The sequence below is a fragment of the Microtus pennsylvanicus genome, chromosome 1 (assembly GCF_037038515.1).
Source record: "Microtus pennsylvanicus isolate mMicPen1 chromosome 1, mMicPen1.hap1, whole genome shotgun sequence".
NCBI classification, from domain to species: domain Eukaryota; kingdom Metazoa; phylum Chordata; class Mammalia; order Rodentia; family Cricetidae; genus Microtus; species Microtus pennsylvanicus.
This window is the reverse complement of record NC_134579.1, coordinates 98,307,412-98,329,543: the sequence shown is the minus strand read 5'-3', so window position 1 is coordinate 98,329,543 and position 22,132 is coordinate 98,307,412. Positions and strand designations below refer to the sequence as shown.

The 22,132-nt window shown below is 47.1% G+C and overlaps 2 protein-coding genes across 4 annotated transcripts; one reads left to right on the top strand and one right to left on the bottom strand.

Moving 5' to 3' along the window:
- Positions 1 to 10,587: 10,587 nt before the first annotated feature.
- On the top strand, positions 10,588 to 14,865 carry Cops6 (COP9 signalosome subunit 6). Its single transcript, XM_075975258.1, has 10 exons — positions 10,588 to 10,729; positions 10,936 to 11,058; positions 11,252 to 11,383; positions 11,728 to 11,816; positions 11,909 to 11,971; positions 12,340 to 12,387; positions 12,722 to 12,836; positions 12,915 to 13,007; positions 13,103 to 13,203; positions 13,333 to 14,865. The coding sequence occupies exons 1-10, from the start codon at positions 10,603 to 10,605 to the stop codon at positions 13,471 to 13,473; spliced, it is 1,032 nt and encodes a 343-aa protein (XP_075831373.1). The 5' UTR covers positions 10,588 to 10,602; the 3' UTR covers positions 13,474 to 14,865.
- Mcm7 (minichromosome maintenance complex component 7) lies at positions 14,342 to 22,030 on the bottom strand. 3 transcript variants are annotated; one of them, XM_075975207.1, is made up of 15 exons: positions 21,755 to 22,030; positions 20,373 to 20,452; positions 19,561 to 19,725; positions 19,354 to 19,478; positions 19,097 to 19,277; positions 18,690 to 18,827; positions 18,237 to 18,386; positions 17,941 to 18,055; positions 17,726 to 17,857; positions 17,447 to 17,530; positions 16,945 to 17,338; positions 16,584 to 16,667; positions 15,747 to 15,915; positions 14,881 to 14,990; positions 14,342 to 14,700 (listed from the first exon to the last, which is right to left on the bottom strand). In XM_075975207.1, the coding sequence occupies exons 1-15, from the start codon at positions 21,783 to 21,785 to the stop codon at positions 14,499 to 14,501; spliced, it is 2,160 nt and encodes a 719-aa protein (XP_075831322.1). In that variant the 5' UTR covers positions 21,786 to 22,030; the 3' UTR covers positions 14,342 to 14,498. The 3 variants fall into 3 exon arrangements, with proteins under 3 accessions (XP_075831322.1, XP_075831333.1, XP_075831327.1); XM_075975218.1 differs by lacking the exon at positions 21,755 to 22,030 and adding an exon at positions 20,787 to 21,309; XM_075975212.1 differs by lacking the exon at positions 21,755 to 22,030 and adding an exon at positions 20,885 to 21,022.
- Between the last annotated feature and the right edge of the window lie 102 nt (positions 22,031 to 22,132).

Sequence of the window (22,132 nt, the reverse complement as noted above, 5' to 3'; positions counted from 1 at the left end):
GGACTGGAGTACCGGAAAACAAGTGTCCCCGACGGCGTCACCTGCTGGCCAGGTCGGAAAGGGACGATGAGCAGGTGGAAGAAGCTGGAGGCCCTGGGAATTCGGGGCACAAGTTCGGTGGCACAGAGTCGCGCGGCTCTGGGAGAAGGTCCTGTAGGTAGAGACCAGCCAACACCATCAGGCAAACCTCCACAGTAAATATAAGAAACTTGAAGAATCTGCTAAGGCCGGGCGGTTGTGGCGCACGCCTTTAATCCCAGCACTCGGGAAGCAGAGGCAGGTGGATCTCTGTGAGTCTGAGGCCAGCCTGGTCTGCAGCGTGAGTTCCAGGACAGACTCTTAACGGTACAAAGAAATCCTGTCTTAAAAAAAAAAAAAAAAAAAAAAAAAACAAGCCCGGTGGTGGTGGCGCATGCCTTTAATCCCAGCATTTGGGAGGCAGAGGCAGGTGGATCTCTGTGAGTTCGAGACCAGCCTGGTCTACAAGAGCCAGTTCCAGGACAGGCTCCAAAACCACAGAGAAACTCTGTCTCGAAAAACAAACAAACAAAAAAAAACCCAAAACGAAAAACAACAACAAAAAATGTACATCATGAACTGAAGGATTAGCTCAGTTTTTAAATTTTTATTTATTTACTTTGTTTTTCGAGACAGGGTTTCCCAGTATAGCATTGGAACCTGTCCTGGAGCTCACTCCACAGACCAGGCTGGCCTCAAACTCACAGATCTACCTGCCTCTGCCTCTCGAGTGCTGGGATTAAGTGTGTGCCACCATCACTCGGCTAACACAGATTTTTAAAAGATCTGTCTGCCTGTCTATCAAGTTTTTCGAGACAGGATTTTCTCTGTAGCTTTGGAGCCTGGATTAAAGGTGTGTGCTACCACCACCCAAGTAGCTCAGTTTTTTTTTTTAAGATTTATTTATTTGGCTATTTGGTTTTTTGAGGCAGGATTTTATCTGTAGCTTTGGAGCCTGTCCTGGAACTCACTTTGTAGACCAGACTGGCCTTGAACTCAGAGATCCACCTGTCTGACTCCAGAGTACTGGGATTAAAGGCCTGCACCACCACCACCCGGCTAAAGATTTATTTTTTTAGTATGTTTTCCCTGCTTGTATGTATGTACACCTGATGTAGGTGTAGGTCAGATGAGATCAACACATCTGGAACTGGAGTAGACGGTTGTGATTGGCCATATGAGTGCTGGGAATTGAACCTGATCCTCTGGAAGAGCAGTCAGTGCTCTTAACTGCTAAACCATCTCTCCAGCCCTTAGCTTTGCTTTTAGAATGCTTGCCTAACTTAGCTAAAGTCCTGGGTTCCATCCACAGCACTGCACAAACCAGACAAGATGTCACAGGACTGCATTCCTAGCATCTGGTAGGTAGTTGCAGCGAGATCAGGAATTTAAGATCATTCTTCAGTACATAATGAGTTCAAAGCCAGCCTGGGCTGCATGAGAGGTCTCACTTAAATAATAATTGATTTTTTTTTGGTTTTTTCGAGACAGGGTTTCTCTGTAGCTTTGGAGCCTGTCCTGGAACTAGCTCTGTAGACCAGGCTGGTCTCGAACTCACAGAGATCCGCCTGCCTCTGCCTCCCGAGTGCTGGGATTAAAGGTATGCACTACCATGCCTGACTCAAACAAGATCCACGTTTGACATAAAATGCTCTCCCTGGGCGAGCATGATGGCTCAGGGAATGGAAGCTTTTGGATGGTGCATAACTGCAGTTGTCACCTTCATGAGAATGGAAGCTTTTGGATGGTGCATAACTGCAGTTGTCACCTTCATGAGAATGGAAGCTTTTGGATGGTGCATAACTACAGTTGTCACCTTCATGAGAATGGAAGCTTTTGGATGGTGCATAACTGCAGTTGTCACCTTCATGAGAATGGAAGCTTTTGGATGGTGCATAACTGCAGTTGTCACCTTCATGAGAATGGAAGCTTTTGGATGGTGCATAACTACAGTTGTCACCTTCATGAGAATGGAAGCTTTTGGATGGTGCATAACTACAGTTGTCACCTTCATGAGAATGGAAGCTTTTGGATGGTGCATAACTACAGTTGTCACCTTCATGAGAATGGAAGCTTTTGGATGGTGCATAACTACAGTTGTCACCTTCATGAGAATGGAAGCTTTTGGATGGTGCATAACTACAGTTGTCACCTTCATGAGAATGGAAGCTTTTGGATGGTGCATAACTACAGTTGTCACCTTCATGAGAATGAGAGGCTGTAGTTGGAATGTTCTTTGGGCCTCCAACCAAATAAAGACACAGAGATTTATTGGGGCTGGAGAGATGGCTCAGAGGTTAAGAGCATTGCCTGCTCTTCCAAAGGTCCTGAGTTCAATTCCCAGCAACCACATGGTGGCTCATAACCACCTGTAATGGGGTCTGGTGCCCTCTTCTGGCCTGCAGGCATACACACAGACAGAATATTGTATACATAATAAATAAATAAATAAATAAATAAATATTTTTAAAAAAAGACACAGAGATTTATTATTAATTCTGAATGCTTGGACTTAGTTTAGGCTATCCCACCAGCTCTTTTAACTTAATAAGTTTCTATTAATCTACATTCTGGCTTGGGGCTTTTTACCTTTCTCTCATTCTGTATATCCTGCTTTCTCCATGTCTAGTATCTTCCTGCCATCTCATTTTCTTTTTCTTTGAGCCTAAATTCCTCCTCCTCCTTACTCTTCCTGCCTGGAAGTTCTGCCTATACCTCCTTCTATGCTATTGCCATTTAGCTTTTTATTAGATCAATCAAGTGCCTTAGGCAGACAAGGTAAAACAGCAACACGTCTTTACATAGTTAAACAAATGCAATACATCTTAAACAAATATTCACAACATAAACAAATGCAACATATCTTTACATAGTTAAACAAATATTAGGCAACATTTCTCCCTTTTGTCTAAATAAAAAGAAAGGTTTTAGCTTTAACATAGTAAGATTATATACAATAAGAACAATTATCAAGTAAGAATTACACTTACATGGGGCTGGAGAGGTGGCTCAGAGGTTAAGAGCACTGACTGCTCTTCCAGTGGTCCTGAGTTCAGTTCCCAGCAACATGGTGGTTCACAACCATCTGTAATGAGGTCTGGTGCCCTCTTCTGGCCTGCAGGCATACATGGAAACAGAATATTGTATACATAATAAGTAAATAAATAAATATTTTAAAAAAAGATTTATTTATTTATCATGGATACAGTGTTCTGCCTGCATGTACACCTTCAGGGCAGAAAAGGGCACCAGATCTCTTTATAGATGGTTATGAGCCACCATGTAGTTGCTGGGGATTGAACTCAGGACCTTTGGGAGAGCAGCCAGTGTTCTTAACTGCTGAGCCATCTCTTCAGCCCAAATATATAAATCTTAAAAAAAAAGAATTACAATATCCAGTCCATTCACATTTGGCAAATTCAGAGAAAATACTCCATTATCTGTCCTATCTCGATGAATCCAAAGTCGTGTACCTAACTTACTTCCCATTGTAGCTTCTATTACCAACCCAAAATTATCTTTTTAGACCTCCAACTATTTTCTTAGATAAACAATATAAGCTTTTATGTTTCTCGACCTTATAAACTTTACATCTCTTTTATTTTTCTGAATTTGGTAACCAGAAAAACTGTAACTATCTCATCTTCACCTCCATCAGGGACCAGAGAAGAATATACTATTACCTGAGTAAACAGAAAGCAGAGCGAGCAACTTCCAAAACTATAGAAGTCATCCAAGGTTCCTCTGTGCCATTGGAGCATCCACTTTTAGCCTATGGGCCTAGAATATCTGATGGACCTTTCTGTGAAACAGGAATTTTGAAGGACTGTTATACCTTGTCTTGGCAAAGTTCAGCAATCTTTTTCCTTTGTGTCCTGCTTGTCCAGTTTGTACAGCACACTGTTAGCAGTCAAGGCAAGGGCATTTTCTTGCCCAAATTTCTAGCTTTGCCACAATGAAAGCGAACTCCGTATGGAGGTTCTTCAACACCCATCATCCTTTAATGAAGTAAATTGGTACAGCCAGGAGCAGACATCACTCACTGTCATAAAAAGCTTAAGTTATTAAACATCTTAAATGTTTAAAGGCTCTGAAGCATTTGAAGATCATCTATCTATATAAAATATTTCTGTTTAACCTTGAAAACATACCTAACATGACTACAAGTTTGATTGTCATAAGTGATGTAGTCAGAGACTAAACGTCCATTACCGGGCCTTCCAGACTTGAATAATCACATAGAAACTATATTAATTACAATACTGTTTGGCCGATGGTTCCGGCATATTCTTAACTAGCCCTTACATCTTAAACTAACCCATTTCTATTAGTCTATTTGCCACATGGCCGTGGCATTACCTCATTTTCTACATGTCTTGTTTCCTTGGCAACTGGCTGGTATCTGCTTGACTTCACCTAGTCTCTGTATCCCTATCTCTGTTTAGATTTCCCTCCTGACATTACTCTGCTAAGCTATTGGTCAAAACAGCTTTATTCATCAATGAATAAAAGCAACATATGTACAGAAGGACATCCCACATTATGGTGACTAATTACTAACCTGCAGTTCTTTATTATCCTAAACAGTTTGTAATAATAACTTTCAAGGACTAGAAGTTTACAAATAAAATTACATTGTTAAATAAGTTGCATAGGTACAATACCTTAAACAAGAGTAGCAATGTGGGCTGGAGAGATGGCTCAGTGGTTAAGAGCACTGGCTGCTCTTCCAGAGGTCCTGAGTTCAATTCCCAGCAACCACATGGTGGCTCACAACCATTTGTAATGCGATCTGGCGCCCTCCTCTGGCGTGCGGGCATACATGGAGGCGGAATGTTGTATACGTAATAAATAAATAAGAAAAAAAAAAGAGTAGCAATGTGTGTGCAGTATGTTCTAGCTAAAAAAAAAAAACCCTTCATTTTGTATATGTACAAAAATCCATACCAATGTAAAATATTTGAGATGAATAGTTGTCCTTTTATCCTATATTTCTATTTCCCCATTAAATGATGACAAACATTTATAATCCACCAAATGACCAAAACCCACCCACCCCACTTGTTGGGAATGTGGGCATTATGTTCTCTAGACGGCTTCCTGTTGTATGGGGGCAATAGCATCTCCAGAGGACCCTGAGAAAACTGAGATAAAGGTCAAGTTCTAAGAATACTAGCTATAACAACTGCTGCCCAGTCTCTGTGTAATGGGAAAGTACAAAACTTATCTGAAGTCCTGGCTAGAATAGTCTGTGAGGCTGGACCATCTCAACTGGCAGCCTTGAAGTTGTTCTGAATGCAGAACCCCAAGGAAACTGCAACAGAGGCACTCTGAAAGTCTGGGTCACCTGGACCACTCATTTTCATTGGTGGCTGGTCTCCTTGCTCTGAAAACACCCGAACTTTGAAAGTAACAAATATGGACAAATATGGTTAAGTCAACCAAAGAGACTTTTTTGTTCCATATTTGTGTTATATTTTGTTAAAAGAGCTCTGTCAACTTTATAAGTTTGTTTGGACTGTATAACCAAACCTCTGTCCATACCATATGAAAGAATGGCATGTAATAACAAGTTATAAGGACTCTCTAACCAACAAGATTTATCATGTCTCATCCAGTCTCGAGAGGTAGTTTATTCTAAGTCCTAGTTGAGTGATCAAGGCCCAGGAACACAGATTTAGGTTACCCCAAATTCCATGTTCCCACACGGAAGCAGTTTCATGTAATGTTCTAGTTGGACAGAACAATGAAAGTCACACATTAAGGCCAATTAAAAATACATTGATGGGTACATTAGCGAGAGGACTACGGCAAGCTGCAGCAAGCTTTTCTATAGGCCTCAGAGGCTGTCCGATGATATTCTTAGCTTTTGGGTTTGTGGCATCTTGTAGAGTATTATAAGATGTGTTTCATTTGTTTATATTGTGGGATATTTGTTTAATGATGCAAAGATGTGTTCCATTCTTTCATGTTGCATTTCTTAACTCTGTGAAGCTGGGTTACTGTGCCCGTCTAAAACAACTGACGGTCTAATAAAGAGCTGAACGGGCAATAGCGAGGCAGGAGAAAGGATAGGCGGGGTTGGCAGGCAGAATAAGTAGGAGAAATCTGGGTGGAGAGGAAGCAGCAGCAAGAGAGAACAAGGAGAGGAGATGTTAGGGGCCAGCCACCCAGTTACAGGGCAAGCCACGAAGAAGGAAGTGATGGTGCAGGCCTTTAATCCCAGCACTGGGGAGGTTGAGGCAGGTGGATCTCTGTGAGTTCGAGACCAGCCTGGTCTACAGAGCTAGTTCCAGGACAGGCTCCAAAGCCACAGAGAAACCCTGTCTCGAAAAAACCAAAAAGGCTCCAAAGCCACAGAGAAACCCTGTCTTGAAAAACCAAAAAAAAAAAAAAAAAAAAAAAAAAAAAAGAAGAAGAAGAAGAAGAGCTAGTTCCAGTACTGGAGAGATGGCTCAGAGGTTATGAGCACTGGCTGCTCTTCCAAAGGTCCTGAGTTCAATTCCCAGCAACCATATGGTGGCTCACAACCATCTGTAATGAGATTTGGCGCCCTCTTCTGGCGTGAGGGCATACATGGAGGCAGAATGTTGTATACATAATAAATAAATCTTTTAAAAAAAAAAAAAAAGAGCTAGTTCCAGGACAGGTTCCAAAGCTACAGAGAAACCCGGTCTTGAAAAATCAAAAACAAAAAAACAAAACAAAAAAAAAGAAGAAAAAGAAGAAGAAAGGTATACAGAAATAAAGAGGCAAAAGATAGATGGGATAATTTAAGATAAGAAAGGCTGGTTAGAAACAAGCCAAGCTAAAGCTGGGCATTTATAAATAAGAATAAGCCTCTGAGTACGTTTATTTGGAAGCTGGGTGAAGGGCCCTGAAAAGAGCCAAAGAGACAAAGAGTTAAAACAACATCAACAAAAAAAGCAAAAATAAAAAAAAAAACCTACAGTGTCATGCCTGTGTGTAAGTGAGTGTTCACACACACAGTCAAATAAATAATAAAAGGTTCTCCTATACATACATACTAAAATCTGAAAAATTCATTATGAGACAGATGCAGGGGACCCAGTTCTCCTTGGGTCCTATACTGGTGTTAAGCATTGTTAAAATAGTGCTAAATTGCTGTTAGTGTTAACTTTTCTTTGACTTGCTTTTCTTTTTTTTAATATTCATTTTTTAAATTCATTTTACATTCCAAACAAGGTTCTCCCTCCTACCCCCCTTGCCCTCCCTTCCCCTCCAGCCCATCCCCATCCACTCCTCCCAACAGGTATGGCTTCCCATGGGGAGTCGACAAAGTTTGGTATATTAATTTGAGGCAGAACCAAGCCCCTAAAAACTTCCCAATGTTTATTTTCCCGTAAGTAAGCAAAGCCACTGGGAATAGGACAATTTCACTCTCTAATTAGCGTCTATCATACTCTTTCCCCTTACTGCCCAGGCTTCCCTGGGCAAAGGATTATCCACCTCACAGTTAGCCAGATTGCTTTATACCAGCCAGATTGCTTTGAGTCTGGGACACTCAACAGAGGTTGAGACAGGTGTTGTAAAGATTGCAGCTGCTCTTAAAAAAAAAGCTGGGCGGTGGTGGTGCACGCCTTTAATCCCAGCACTCTGGAGGCAGAGGCAGGAGGATCTCTGTGAGTTTGAGGCCAGCCTGGTCTGCCAGGTCAGGCTCCAAAGCTACAGAGAAACCCTGTCTCGAAAAACTAAAAAAAAAAAAAAAAAAAAAAAAAAGATTGCAGCTGCTTTCCCAAGCTTCTGAAGACTTAGCCCCACCTGTGTGTTTGACAGTTGCTACCAGATAGTTTGCTGTCCTAGGTCCCAAAGAACCTGCAGTCCTTTCCACCTTGACAGGAAGGGGGAGCGCTTCCCCTAGTGGAAGGACTACTGTGAATTAGTGCAAACTCAGATTTGTCAAAAGACCCCCTTCAGTGGCTGAGATTGGTAAACAAATGACTATGATCGGCCCAACATGAATGGCTGGGCCAAATACTCTTTCTTGGCTATATAAGCAGGCTGCTTAGCCTTACTTAATGGTCCAACTAGGATATACACTTGTCTTAGTCCCTGTTCTATTGCTGTGAAGAGACATCATGACCAAGGCAACGCTTATAAAAAGAAAATGTTTAGTTGAGGTCTTGCTTACAGTTTTAGGTCTGCGAGGAGGGTAATTTTAAAATGGAGAGGCTTGTGTTAAGGCTCGGCACAGTCTAAGGCATGAACTGTAGATGACTCCTCTTCTCTGTTTTGAGAACCCGGCCAGTTCTCAGGATTGAGAACGGGGAGTGTTTTTTTGTTTTAAGTAAGACAGAGGCCTGTTGATGCGCTTGCATCCTTGACAACCGGCCAATGTCTGGGGGTGGACGTGCATACTGGACCAGGTGTTTGGACGGTTGCCGATGACTGGGCAATGAGCCCCCCTTGTTCCTGAGGCTTAAAAACTTGCCTCGGAACGCCTCTAGCTGCTGCTGTTTCAATCCGGGAGAGACAGGCAGTCAGATGAATGTAAGCCTGTTCCCGTGATGTTGTACTGGGGATGCATACTTCCATGTTGTTCCCGTGATGTGTAAGCCTGTTCCCGTGATGTTGTACTGGGGATGCGTACTTCCATGTTGTTCCCGTGATGTGTAAGCCTGTTCCCGTGATGTTGTACTGGGGATGCGTACTTCCATGTTGTTCCCGTGATGTGTAAGCCTGTTCACGTGATGTTTACTGGGGATGCGTACTTCCATGTTGTTCCCGTGATGTGTAAGCCTGTTCACGTGATGTTTATACTGGGATGTGTACTTCCACGTTGTTCCCGTGATGTGTAAGCCTGTTCACGTGATGTTGTACTAGGGATGCGTACTTCCATGTTGTTCCCGTGATGTGTAAGCCTGTTCACGTGATGTTTACTGGGATGCGTACTTCCATGTTGTTCCGGTGCCTAGTGGTAAATTCCCGGGTGAAAGGGGGCTTCCCACTCTTCTTTGTTTCAATTAAGCTTCCTTGTAGAATAATTCTCTCCTTATTAACTAATTTCATGGCTTGTGGGAGTTCTTTCTCACGGATCAAACTGAAAATAAAAGTCTGTGCACAGCAAAGTGGCTGAAATCATTTGCCCTTAAAAGGGGTCAGTCCATTGTCGTGGCTGGGAGAGTGGCAGCAGGCAGTCGCTGGAGCAACAGCTGAGCGCTACATCCTGATCCTTAAGCCGAGAGAGAGACTGGGCTTCACATGGGCTTTTGAAACCTCAAAACTCAACCCCAGTCACACACTTTTGCCATTAAACTCACACCTCCTAATATTTCTAACCCTTCTACTCTTTTCCAATGGTGACACTCCCTGGTGACTAAGTATTCAAATATATGAGTCAATGGGAGCCATACTTTTCTTCTTTTAAAAGATTTACTTCTATGTGCATTGGTGTTTTGCCTGTGTGTATGCCTGTGTGAGGGTGTCAGGTCCCCTGGAACTGGAGTTACGAACGGTTGTGTACTACCATGTTGGTGCTGGGAATTGAACCCAGGTCTTCTAGAAGAACAGCCGGTGCTCTTAACCTGAGCCATCTTTCCAGCCCTTTGGCGGCCATTCTTATTCAAACCACCACGACACTCCACCTGCCCTGTTGGTACAATCAGGCATGATAAAGGCTTCTCTTACATGGTTTGCTGGTGGCGGCTTGAAGGCTAAAGCATCCTCTGCATGAGTGCTTGACTGTTGAAAAGATGGGGAGACTTCTAGGAGGTTGATCGATCCCTTAAGAGGTTGTGTTAGTAAGCAGCAGATGCCCATACCAAAGTGACCCCAGATTTACTTGGCACCCATCCCACTGTGTGCCCAAAGCCCTGCCAGTCAGTAGCAGTCACTAGGTGGCGTTAGGAGTCAGGTTGCCATGCAACTGAAGAAGCATCTGCTCAAGAGCAGTCAGAGCTGGGGAGACGACCCAGTGAGTAAAGTGAGTTTAAATCCGCAGTACACACATAAAAGCTAGGCGTGCTGGGCGTAGTGGTGCACACCTTTAATCACAGCACTAAGGAGGCAGAGGCAGGTGGATCTCTGTGAGTTTGAAGTCAGCCAGCTCTAATAGCAAGTTCCCAGGCAGCTGGGATACACAGGGAGATCTTTTTCTCAACAAACAAGCGACCAAGTGCCTGCATACAGATTATATGCGACGCGAAAACTTTTAGTTTCTTGAATAAATTGTCTTCCCCATTCTAACAGCCTTGCTTTCTTTTGGTTGCAATTTTCTCTGACTCCAGTATGTAAAATGCATCTCTGAACCCTGGAAACTAACAGCCCTACTCTCCAGTGACTTCTGGCTGACCCATGGCTTAGTGATTCAGAATCTCTGGGCTTTGAGCATGAAATACCAGGGCTTGTTGTGCACACCTGTAATCACAGCACTTGGGAGGGATGGCAGGAGGATCAAAGTTTGAAAGTTCAAAGTCATCCTCCGACACGCGATACAGATTTCAAGGTCACGGTGGGTTACGTGAGAACCAGTAACATCAACAGAAACACAGCACAACACACATCCAGGGCTATCAAGTACTGGCAGACGCCCCGCCCTTCAGCAGTGTCAAGCACATACTGAGCATGCGCTGCTCGCCTACAGAAGCCGGGAAGGAAGGGGGCGGGCCGTGGCTGGCGGGCGCGGGGAAAATGGCGGCGGCGGCGGCGAACGGGAGCGGAGGCAGCAGCGGCATGGAGGTGGATGCAGCAGGTAACCGGCTGTGCGGAGCGACTTCTGGAGTCGCCTTTGCGGAGTATCTTTAGTACTTCTTAAACCCGGGAGAAGCGACATCTCTCCCAGGATAACTTGCGGGCAGGGATGGACGGCCCGGCTCTGCCGGTCCCCTACTCCCATGTCTAGGAGAGAATGTGTGGGCCTGAGCTTTTCACCCGCTGTTTTCCTTTCACCCTTAACAGTCCCCAGCGTGATGGCCTCCGGAGTGACTGGGAGTGTTTCTGTCGCTCTTCATCCCCTTGTCATCCTCAACATCTCAGACCACTGGATCCGCATGCGCTCCCAGGAGGGGCGGCCTGTGCAGGGTGAGTGTTGCGTGTAAGTTTCAAACCCTCCTCTTGGAGACCTCCTCCAATCACTTTTCCTCTGCCTCGCCTTTCTTCCAAATTAGTTTCCCCAATCATTGATTCACACTGACCTCAGAGCCTCGGGTTATTAGGAGAGGTTTGGAATGCCTGTCCCTCACCAATTTTCCGTGTGCTTTTCTCTCCCTCTCAGTGATTGGGGCTTTGATCGGGAAGCAGGAGGGGCGAAATATCGAAGTGATGAACTCCTTTGAGCTGCTGTCCCACACCGTGGAAGAGAAGATTATCATTGACAAGGAATATTATTACACCAAGGAGGAGCAGTGTGAGAGGGGAATAGAAGTGGGTGGGAACGAGAAGTGGGAAGATTTTTTTGTTTGGTTGTTTGGTTGGTTTGGTTTTGAGAGGGCTGGGGATGTGGGTCAGTGGGTAGAGTGCTTGCTCTAAACATGCAGGAAGCCCAGAGTTCAGTCCTCAAGTACCATATAAACCAGAAGATGGAGACAGGAGGATCAGAAGTAAAATGTAACCTTCAGTAAGTAAAGGATGAGCGATGGCAGACTAGAAAGGTGTAGTTACTCTAAACTGAGCCAAAAGAAATACATCAGGTCAACCAAACTAAGGAAGAGCGATTTAAAGAAATATTGTTTACTCTGGCCCCTTCTCCAGTTAAACAGGTGTTCAAGGAGCTGGAGTTTCTGGGTTGGTATACCACAGGGGGGCCGCCTGACCCCTCCGACATCCACGTCCACAAGCAGGTATACAGGCTCAAGTGTGTACATGTTGGGAAGAGGACAGAAGATGAGGGGAAGAAAAGTGGACTCTTTCTGGGTCTTGTCTTTTCTTCCAGGTATGCGAGATAATTGAGAGTCCCCTGTTTCTGAAGTTGAACCCCATGACCAAGCACACAGATGTGAGTATTGCTGACTCCGAGTCCCCTTTGTCTTGATCAGCTACCACTATGCCTGGTTTTTCTCCTCATGCTCTGCTCTAGTTTACTCTGTGACATCATCTGTTAGTGAATGCTTCGGTTGCATCTCTATGCTGCTAGTTACCCATCAGCTGTAGGACTTAGTCTCTTAAGGGCCATATTCATATGTAATGTGGGTAAAATCGACTCCAGTAGGTTCTGGGGAAATCAGAGGGAAAATGTGATCCAACCATTGTGACACACTTGTAATCCATCTTACCACTCAGGAGGTTGAGGCCAGCGTGGCACATGTGTAAGTTCAAGTGCGTTTGCTCTTAGTAAGAGTTGTTCCGTCTCCATCTGTTTTACAGCTTCCTGTCAGCGTTTTTGAGTCCGTCATTGATATAATCAATGGAGAGGTAATACCCACCCTGTAATGTTCAAATCCTATTTCCTGCATGTCATACACATGTGTACAGTCACAGGACAACTCTGGATGTCCGTCCCAGCTTTTTGCCTTGTTTGCCAGGCCGGTTGTCATGTGAGCTCCTGGGAATTCTGTCTCCACTTCCCATCTTGCTGTAGGAGTGCTGGGAGTCCAGACACATGCTATCACATCTAGCTTAGTGTGGGTTCTGTAGCTCTAAACACACATCTCAGATTTGTGCAGCAAGTGCTCTACCCGCTAAGCCACCTGCCCAGTCCCATTTCCCAATTCTCACTCTCCCTATGTGGGAATCCTTTACTCTGCAGGCCACAATGCTGTTTGCCGAGCTCACTTACACACTGGCCACTGAGGAAGCTGAACGTATCGGTGTAGACCATGTGGCCCGGATGACAGCGACAGGCAGTGGGGAGAACTCCACGGGTAAGGGAGGTGAATTCTTTGGAAGCATGGGGAGGTTATGGTCGCATACCTTCTTTCATTTGCCCCATTTCCCTGCAGTGGCCGAACACCTGATAGCTCAGCATAGCGCCATCAAGATGCTGCACAGCCGCGTGAAGCTCATTTTAGAATATGTCAAGGCCTCTGAATCAGGTAGGACAGGTGCCTCTCTGTCGCTTTTAACCATTTTCCCTCCCTCCTGGAGAAGTGACAGCATCCACATCAGTGCAGCCTCATTGTACCCTTAGGAGAGGTTCCCTTCAACCATGAGATCCTGCGGGAGGCCTACGCCCTATGCCACTGTCTTCCGGTTCTCAGCACAGACAAGTTCAAGACAGACTTTTATGATGTGAGTGTTAGTACCTGTGATGGGGTGGTGGGGCTCACAGCATCACTCTTGCAGGCAGGTGAAACTCAGTTGTCCTTGGCCCTAATGTGAGGGATCCCTGGGGAACTGGTTCTTTCTGTTCCCTCCCAGCAATGCAATGACGTGGGGCTCATGGCCTACCTCGGCACCATCACCAAAACGTGCAACACAATGAACCAGTTTGTGAACAAGTTCAACGTCCTCTACGACCGACAAGGCATCGGCAGGCGAATGCGGGGACTGTTTTTCTGATGAAGGTTCTGGAAGGGATGATGTACAGGGCTCAGATAACTGTTCACTGGGACTGGGCACTACATTCCCCTTAGAGAAACTGTCATTAATAAAAGAGCAGCCCCTTAGCAGCCCTTCCATGGCTTTGTCCTACCAGTACCACCCTGGTTTTTCAGCTTGGAATTCTCAAGGCAGCCTTGCTCAGAGGTGAAATCCAATCACCCGCACTTACCCACCTTTTAAGGATTTGAGGTAACCCCTCATCTAGGTAGGCAGAATGTGGTAGGACTGCCTGTTTCCAGTTCTGTGATATGAACTTAAATAGGCCAACCCACAGAAATGAGAAATGACTGCTTTCTCAAGCTAGAAAGGGGAGGGATACCAAACCTGTCTTTGTAATTATGGCTAATGCAAATCCTTGGTCCCGTGGACACCGGAAATTAGCAAGGGGCAATGATTTATTTGCATCTCGGCTTTAACATTTCAACCCAGCTATGAGATGTCCACTTTAGTCATTTCTTGTGCCAGGTGCTACTTTTTATGTTCTCCTTCACCTGCCATTCCACCACCCTGAGTTAGGCAGGGATTCAAAACATTTCAAGAGAGCTGGAGATGGCTCAGAGGCTAAAAGTACTGACTGCTCTCCCAGAGGTCCTGAGTTCAATTCCCAGCAACCACATTTCAAGAAAGGAGTGGGCAGTGGGCCCCTGGACCTCATCCTGACACATAGATTAGGGGAAGAGAGATCAAAGAGCTCCACGGGCTCCATTTAGCCTGAGTTACTGACTGGGCATGTGGCAGGGCAGCATAGAAACTTGCCTTGGTAGAAGAGAATATGCTCATTAGGGTGTTAGCTTTTTCCTCAATCTTAACAGAACAGAGGCCCAAACATGATCAAAACACTTTATTAACAAACACAATTAAAAAGTGCAGCATGGGAAAATGGGATCTTCCCCTCTGGAGCATCAAGCACACACTCTTGGGGTGGTGGGTGGGCAGCAGGGCCTTAAAAGCTGGCCATCGAAGGTGAGCCTCAAAGGTAGCCATCAGACAAAAGTGATCCTTGTCCGAGAAGTATTGACTTGCCAGATGTTTAGCTCCTCATATTCATCCAGAGCTGCCTGGAATTGGGCTGGTGTGAAACCACGTGATATGCAACGCTGCTCAGCCTCAGAAAACCGGACACTTCGTCCCCCTGAGACCAATTCACGGACTGTGGCAAATATCACATCTGCTGGCCTCTGGGTCCTGAAACATGGATGGGAAAAAAAAAATCAGGGTACAGGGCTGAGCAAACAGAATAGCAATTAGCATCAAACTCTGAGGTCAAATTTCTATGCTTATGAGTGCAGAAGCCACAAAGCCAGTGACCAGCTCACTATCAATAAAGTCAAGCGGCCCAGTTTCATTCTACATTAAGACACGCACCTAGCTGTTTGTCCCTTTTCACCCAGAAGGGAGTCCTTTGACATCTCCATCAACCTTATGGCTTCATTTACATCTTCCTTTTCCACGATATCTACCATTCGGAGGCGAGCCTAAGGGGGGAAGGCAGGGAAAAGATTGGGATAGGAGGGGAGGAAAGGGAATAAAGTCAAGAATCTTCCTTGCCCCAGCTTCAAGGTTGGGCAAGCCATGTTTTTGCCTACTAAAAACAAAAATGGGGACTCCTCCCTGCCCCCCACATCTGCAGTGTTGGGCCGGCACTGTCAGACCGAGACAAGTGCAATGCCCAGGGCAGCTTCCAGCAATTGCCCAAGTCTCCGCCTCTCAACACTGGCCAGTCCCGGTGGGTGTTCAGCTGTCCTGTGAGGGAGACCAAACCCTTCTGAACTCCACTAGGTTCCCCATCATGACAAATGGAGCCTGGGGAGCTCAGCTAGGGTCACTGTCAGAGGTTGTGTCCTGGGGGCTCGGGAAGTGCTAGCTCAGCAGTAGGTCAGGTAATTACACTACCTGCACGAACAGCACTTTGGAGCCCCCATGACTAAGATCCAAGAGGGACGGACAGAATGGAGATTTCTAAGACCGTATCTAGGACATCAGGAATTCAACAAGTCCTTCTGCCCCTCTTGGATTTAAGTAGCAAGCAGCCTTTCCCTCCATGGGTGCTGTATGTGCCCTGCTGGAGCAGCAAGTACCCACAGTGCGGTAGCACAGAGAGGACCACTATCTGCACTGTCAGCACTTTAGCCCCAGCAGGGCTGGTGGGAGGGAGCAGGCAGCCTGAGGGCCATTAAGGTGAGGTGGCAGGCAAGGGTCAGCCTTCCAGATGATAGGGATACTGCACTCACCAGAGCAGTAGAAAGTCGGAGAATGGCCAGCAGGGTCCGGGCAGAAGTATAGGTGGCATCCTTACTGGCCCGGGCCTCTCGCCGCATCTCCACATATGCTGCTGTGATGTAGTCAGCCAGAGATTCAGGCACCGTGGGCTGCCTCTCGCGGCACATGGCTATGTAGCGTCTGTGGGAAAGCAGAACACAGGCATGCTTTATAGATTCCCTACTTAATATTCTGTGCAGGAAGTGGACAGCTATTTGCTTGGGCATCACTGAGGGACTTCTCCAAACAGGGCTGCAATTGCTTAAGCAACTTCCAGCTTTTCAGGAAAATGACATTTACAAAAGCAATGGAAAACCACCTGTATTGGTTCTGAACTTCACAAAGGAGAGAAACTTCAGAGACCCGGTGGGAAAAAAAAAACCCTGAAGATCACTGAGATACTCAGGACCTCTGGAAGAGCAGCCAGTAGGCCCTAAGGTCTTTTTTTTGGGGGGGGGGGGGGGACGACGGGCGCTCCATCCCCACAGATTTTCTGAGTATAGCTCTGGCTCTTAGAACTCACTCTGTAGACCAGGGCCTTGAACTCGGAAATTTGCCTGCCTCTCCCTCCCAAGTTCTGGGATTAAGAGCATGTGCCACCACTGCCCAGCAGATAGTTCTTTTATGTATAGGGAGGGATAATTTTTGGAGACATTCCTAAAAGATCTCAGAAGATCCTCCTGTCTCCATGGTAGCTAGAATTATAGTCCTGCTGTTCCATCACCCCAAACCAGAAAAAAACTTCTGATGATGCCCTGCCTTGTGTGGCTAGGCTACAAAGTGAGACCTGGATTCACTCCCCACCCTACCTCATAAGCTTCATGTCCAAAGGCTCAAACTGGGCAGGGGGCTGCCGGCTGTGCTGGTGAACATAGGTGATATGCTGCGCCAACCTGGAGAAAACAGGTAACATTCTTAAAGAGCTACTACACACTCTGAGGTTCCGGTGCAGGATCCCTTCTTAGCCCCGCCTCTTCGCCACAGCGCGGCAGAGATAGGCCTCCCAGGAGACCCTCATCTCAGCCCCAGCCTTCCATCTCCCTAGGAACTGTGACAAGAAATAGTGGCTGATGTGTCCATGCAGACAAGTTGAGCAGCTTTGGGATTTTTACGCCCCCCCCCCCAAACCACTAAAATGGACTGTTTCTATGGGTATTGCTCTTCATTCACCGGAGGTCATTGTCTCGGTCAGGCCGGTCCTGAATCAGCCAGAGAAGGTCGAATCGGGAAAGCAGAGCAGCAGGAAGCTGTATGTTCTGCTCCAAGCTCCGCCGGGGGTTGTATCGTCCATAGGCAGGATTGGCAGCAGCCAGGATAGAGCATCGGGCATTGAGTGTGGTGAGAATCCCTGCCTTTGCAATGGAGATGGTCTGCTGCTCCATGACCTCATGGATGGCTGTGCGGTCAGCTTCGGCCATTTTGTCAAACTCATCAATGCAGCACACACCTTGGTCAGCCAGCACCAGGGCACCACCCTCTAAGGTGAGTTCCCCACTCACAGAGTCTCTCAGCACAGCTGCTGTGAGCCCCACTCCAGAGGAGCCCCGGCCTGTTGTGTACTGACCTGCAAAGAGAAACAGTATACCATTAAAGGAAGGAACCACTTTCCCAGGCCTTCCAGAGGCCTTAGTGTTTCAAATAAACACTAAGCCCCATTCCTGCCCATACTCACTTCGGGGGGCAAGACGATCAATATAAGATAGGAGCTGAGATTTGGCCACACCAGGATCTCCCATAAGGCAGATGTGGATGTTTCCTGGAAAATGGGAAGGAAGCCTAAGTGACATGCTCAACCCAAGCCGTCTACCTGGTTCCCCTCCTAAACTCCATACTATTTCTCCTAAGACACAGACAACCATGATGAAGCCAAATCATCCATTCTTTACAGAACATAGTCACATGATCCCCTTTCACACTTCCAAACCACCCCAAGTCTCTCTCTTGTCCTTACCCCTGATCTTCATGCCTTGAGGAGACTGGTCTACCCCACCCACTAGGAGGAGCAGCAGCGCTTTCTTCACATCTTCATGCCCATAGATCTCCGGAGCAATAGAAGCAGCCAGCTTTTCATAGAAATCCTCCTCTGCAAAGTTAAGGCACAGCATTTACCCCAGGACAAAAGCTCGGTTAAGTCTCAACTCTCACCTTGACCTTGCAGCCTCTCACCTGCAATCTGCTTTAGTTCCTCCCTGCTCAGCTCTCCGGCCCCAGCTGCATCATCCTCACTCTTTGTCATCTTCACAATCCTGTGGGCTTCCAGAAAGGTCTCTGACAGTAAACCCTGGGCAGAAGAATGGCAGCATGGGAAAGGCTTCTCTTTAAACTGTCATCAGCAGAACCCCTAAGAATTTTTTAACAACCACAAGTTCCACCTTACTGGTTTTACTTTTTGAAGGGTGTGAAGAGAGTAAGTGGGTGAATGAGGCAAAAAGGGAACAATTTTCTCATTTCAAAACTCTCACCTGTGCCATCTGTTGGAATCCTGTACGCAAGATTGGCAAGAAGATACCAGTGACAATGACATGGTCCCCAGGCTGGGCAGTCCTTGTGTTTTCTCCTTGTAAAACCACTGTGATGCTACGAGGTATGTTTCCCACAGGAACTTGATCACTCTAGGAGATCCAAAGACAGAAACATGAGACAAGGAGAAAGAGAGGCAGACAAGGACCATTTTATGGTAAGACTCAGCTAGTCCAACCTAGAAGACTTCAGGAGGGAAGCTGAGCTTACTCTCCTCCCAGCTCAACCTGAAAATTTCAATTAAACCATTTCTTGACTTCCTGCCTAAAAGCAAGAGTACAAACTTCTAGTTTAACTTTATTCCCACTATAGATGACTTTTCCTCCCCAGCTCTTCACTTATCTTTCTTCCTGCCACTTATATCTGACTGCAGGGTTCACATCTCCCAAACTCACATGTTCTTGAATCTTCATTTCCTGGAATTTAACAAATTTGGAACCACGAGTCTGCAGGTATAGTCGCCCTCCTGAGCGGTTGGTTTGGCACTCCTGGCTGGGACACATGATCAAAGGCATGAAGGTGGGAGATTGGATCTAGACATGAGAAAGGAAATAGGAAACCAAAAACCCCTTACTATCACCATAGGAATCATTTCTGCTCTGTAATGAGACATTCTGAAGGCACAAGAACCCCTTGAAATATTCTGAGTTAAACAAAAACACCGATAAAATGACCAGAGAGAACAGACCACTACCAAAGAATTCAAGAATGAATATCGCAACACTTTTTATAATTGTTAGAGAGAAAATGACAGAGACAATGAACCCAGACAGGATTTTCCTATTCCCTACCGTATACATACCGGTTGATAAGTCTCTGCCCCACACTGATCACAAGTGTATGTGGCCACCACCATCCGGGGCTTGACTTCAGAGACACGAGTGACGATCCCACGCACAGTTACCAATTTCCCCACAGAATCAGCCCGTACTTCCCGGATCACTCGAGGCTTGCTGCTACTTGGGCCTTGGAAATACAACTCGCTAAGAGAAGGAAACATTTGTCAGCAAGGTCCTGGAGAACAAGTCCCTGGCCTTACCCACAAAGACACTCACTCACAATCTACGCATGAGTTCAGAAGGATATTGGTTTTGAGGGTTCCGGACCGCTCCAGGGTCTCTGCTCCGCTGCTCCATCATCAGCCGGTGCTCAATGTACACATCCAGGACATCTTTACTCACCACCTAAAGAAAGGGAACGTGAGAGGCAGGAGAGAAAAGAGTACAGGGGAAACCAGGCAGGAGAGCTCAGAAGCCAGCAACCCACCTCCTTCTCCTTGTACTCAGGCAGAAGCTCTTGCACAACATCAGCAAACAGCTTTGAGTAGCGCTTGGCATTCTCGCAAATTGAGTCGACCAACTCAGGGTCGTCTTCAGCTACGTCATCTAGGTCCACGTATAATGCCACTTGTTCCCGATGAGCCAGATGAACCTGAGGCAAGCAAGAAACAGTAATCTTTAGGGTCAGGTTTTACCTCACCCACAAAAGCTCATCTAAGTCACTGGCCACCCCCCAGAGAGGAAAGAAACACAGTAGAGATACTTTTCAGCTCTGAAAAGAATTTCCTCACTCATAAAAACATTTTTGTTTTTATGAACGTGGTGTCATACCCACGTATGAGGCAAGTACTCTGCTAAACTAGCCACTCGGTCTAGCATGATGGTGTGCCTGTAACCCCAGGATTTGGGATAAACAAGACAGGAGGATCAGGAGCTCAAAGCCAGTCCAGGCCACACAAACAGTATCTCTGAAACCCAATAGCTAGGAATGGAAGAGATGGCTCAACAGGTTGCCAACCAGCCTGAAGAACTGAGTTTGATCCCAGAACCCACATGGTGGGCAAATGGACCCCCACAAATTGTCCGTTAAACCTCCAGGCTTGCTATGGCATGTCCATGTAATTCCACACACATTCAAATAAATACAACACCCACACCTAAATAGAAGTAAAAATCCTTCTACAAAACAACCAAACTCAAGCCATTCTCCAAAAGCCACACTTGCTGTAACATGGTAGGCCGCCCCCGTTAAGTTCTCACATTGCATCCCAACTGCCCATAACCAACCCTGGGACTTACCAACTGGGTCCCATACTTGAACTGCTTCTTTCCAAGTTCATCATCATAATAAAACTCTTGCAGGAACTTCCTAACTTTTTCTGTAAACAAACGTTAGAATCAAAAACAAATCTTCGGGGACAGTGAGTTGTAAAGATCACTGCTGCCAAGCCTCATGATCCAGAGTTCAATCCCCGAGGCCCACCCACAGTTAGAAGAGAACCGACTCCCGCTGCTGTCCAACACCCACGTGTAAGCCGTGAAATACTCGTGCAGCACACACGCGCGCTCGCACACACAATAATGTACCAAATATTTCAGACACAATCCTTCTTTTGGGTTCTTCACATTCTTAAGGCAAAACTAAGAACCCGGTTTCATTTAAGATGGGAGCTGTAAACTCATCAGTTAAATGAACATTCAAAACAAGCCTACGTAGTTCTCCCCCAAGTAGGCAGTACTCCTTTCACAAGTCTGCTCTTTCCTGGGGAAGAAGATAGGTCCCCGGGCAGTTACAAGAGTCTTACTCCAACCTTCCCAAGAGATTTTCGCTCACTGCCTTAGTTAGTAGTCTGTTTCTTTAATTCTCTCAGCTCGCACACAATCGACTCTCAAGAGTCGGCTCTCTTCCATCAGGACAACTCTTTTTCTTCTGCTCCCGCCAGGACGTCTGCCACTAGGCCTCCTCGGCACCCCACACCCCGCTCCCGCCACTGCTTCCGCTCTTAGTAAACAAAGAAGCACATGGGCCCGGATTCCAGCCGCCTCACAGCCCAGGATTCCTCCGCCCGAGGAGGGTGGCCGCACGGCGATTGGCCAGCACGCCAAAGGGCCACTCGGGTCCACTTCACTGCCATCTCTCGCCGCCGGGCGCTCAGGCTCACAACCCCAGGCACGCCCCTACCCACGGCAGCAATCGCTGAGGCCACGGCGCGGAAGGACACTGTTTACACACGACACTCCCTCCGACAGAGCAGCGCCACTTCCGCCCGCCTCTACTTCCGTTTGGAGGGCGGCCTGAAACAACCAATCCCGGAGCGTAGCGGCCTGGCAAGCCCCGCCCCCGAACCCCGGCGCGGCTCGAGTGGGCGCGGGAATTCTCTAGCGCCCCAAAGCGCAGAGGCAGGCCCGGTTTCCCGGGGCCTCAGACCACGTACGGAAGGTTCCACGTCAACCAGTGTCTCTCTGGAGCGCCCCTCCTCTCCGCGGCCTCCGCTGGGTCCTCCCCGTCACACCACCACATCACCTTCTCCAAGCAGGATCGCTCCCGTCCTGATGCCCCCTACACTTGTCCCAGGCGCGGTCCGCCTGTCCCCAGAGTCACAGACCCCAGCTCCCCCCAACAGGTGCAGGTAGAGAAGTTTCCCTCGAAGAACGCCGCTCCCTGCCCTAGAGCATATCACCTTTCTCGATCGCGTAGTCCTTAAGCGCCATCGCTGCCGGGGACCGTGCGACAGGAGCGGGCGAGCTGAGAACGCTCACTCCGGGGAAGCAGAGACCGAGCGCGCGGCGCGATGTAGCCCGACCAACCGAAATTGGCGCGAAACGTCGTCACTCACGTGACCCATGCCGTTGAGTACCGGCCAATCAGAGGGGTGTCCCCCCAACCGCTGCCGGCACCCAGTTTTAACCAATCACTGTCCGAGAATGTGTTGAGTGACAGCGACAAGAGGGCGGGCCGGAGGAAGATTGCCAGGCCCTGGCGGGTTGGGCCCCGCGTTTCCCGCGGTTCAAAATTACTGCTTGCCAGTGTGGGTGTGGGAGGAGTGTTTCTTAAAGCG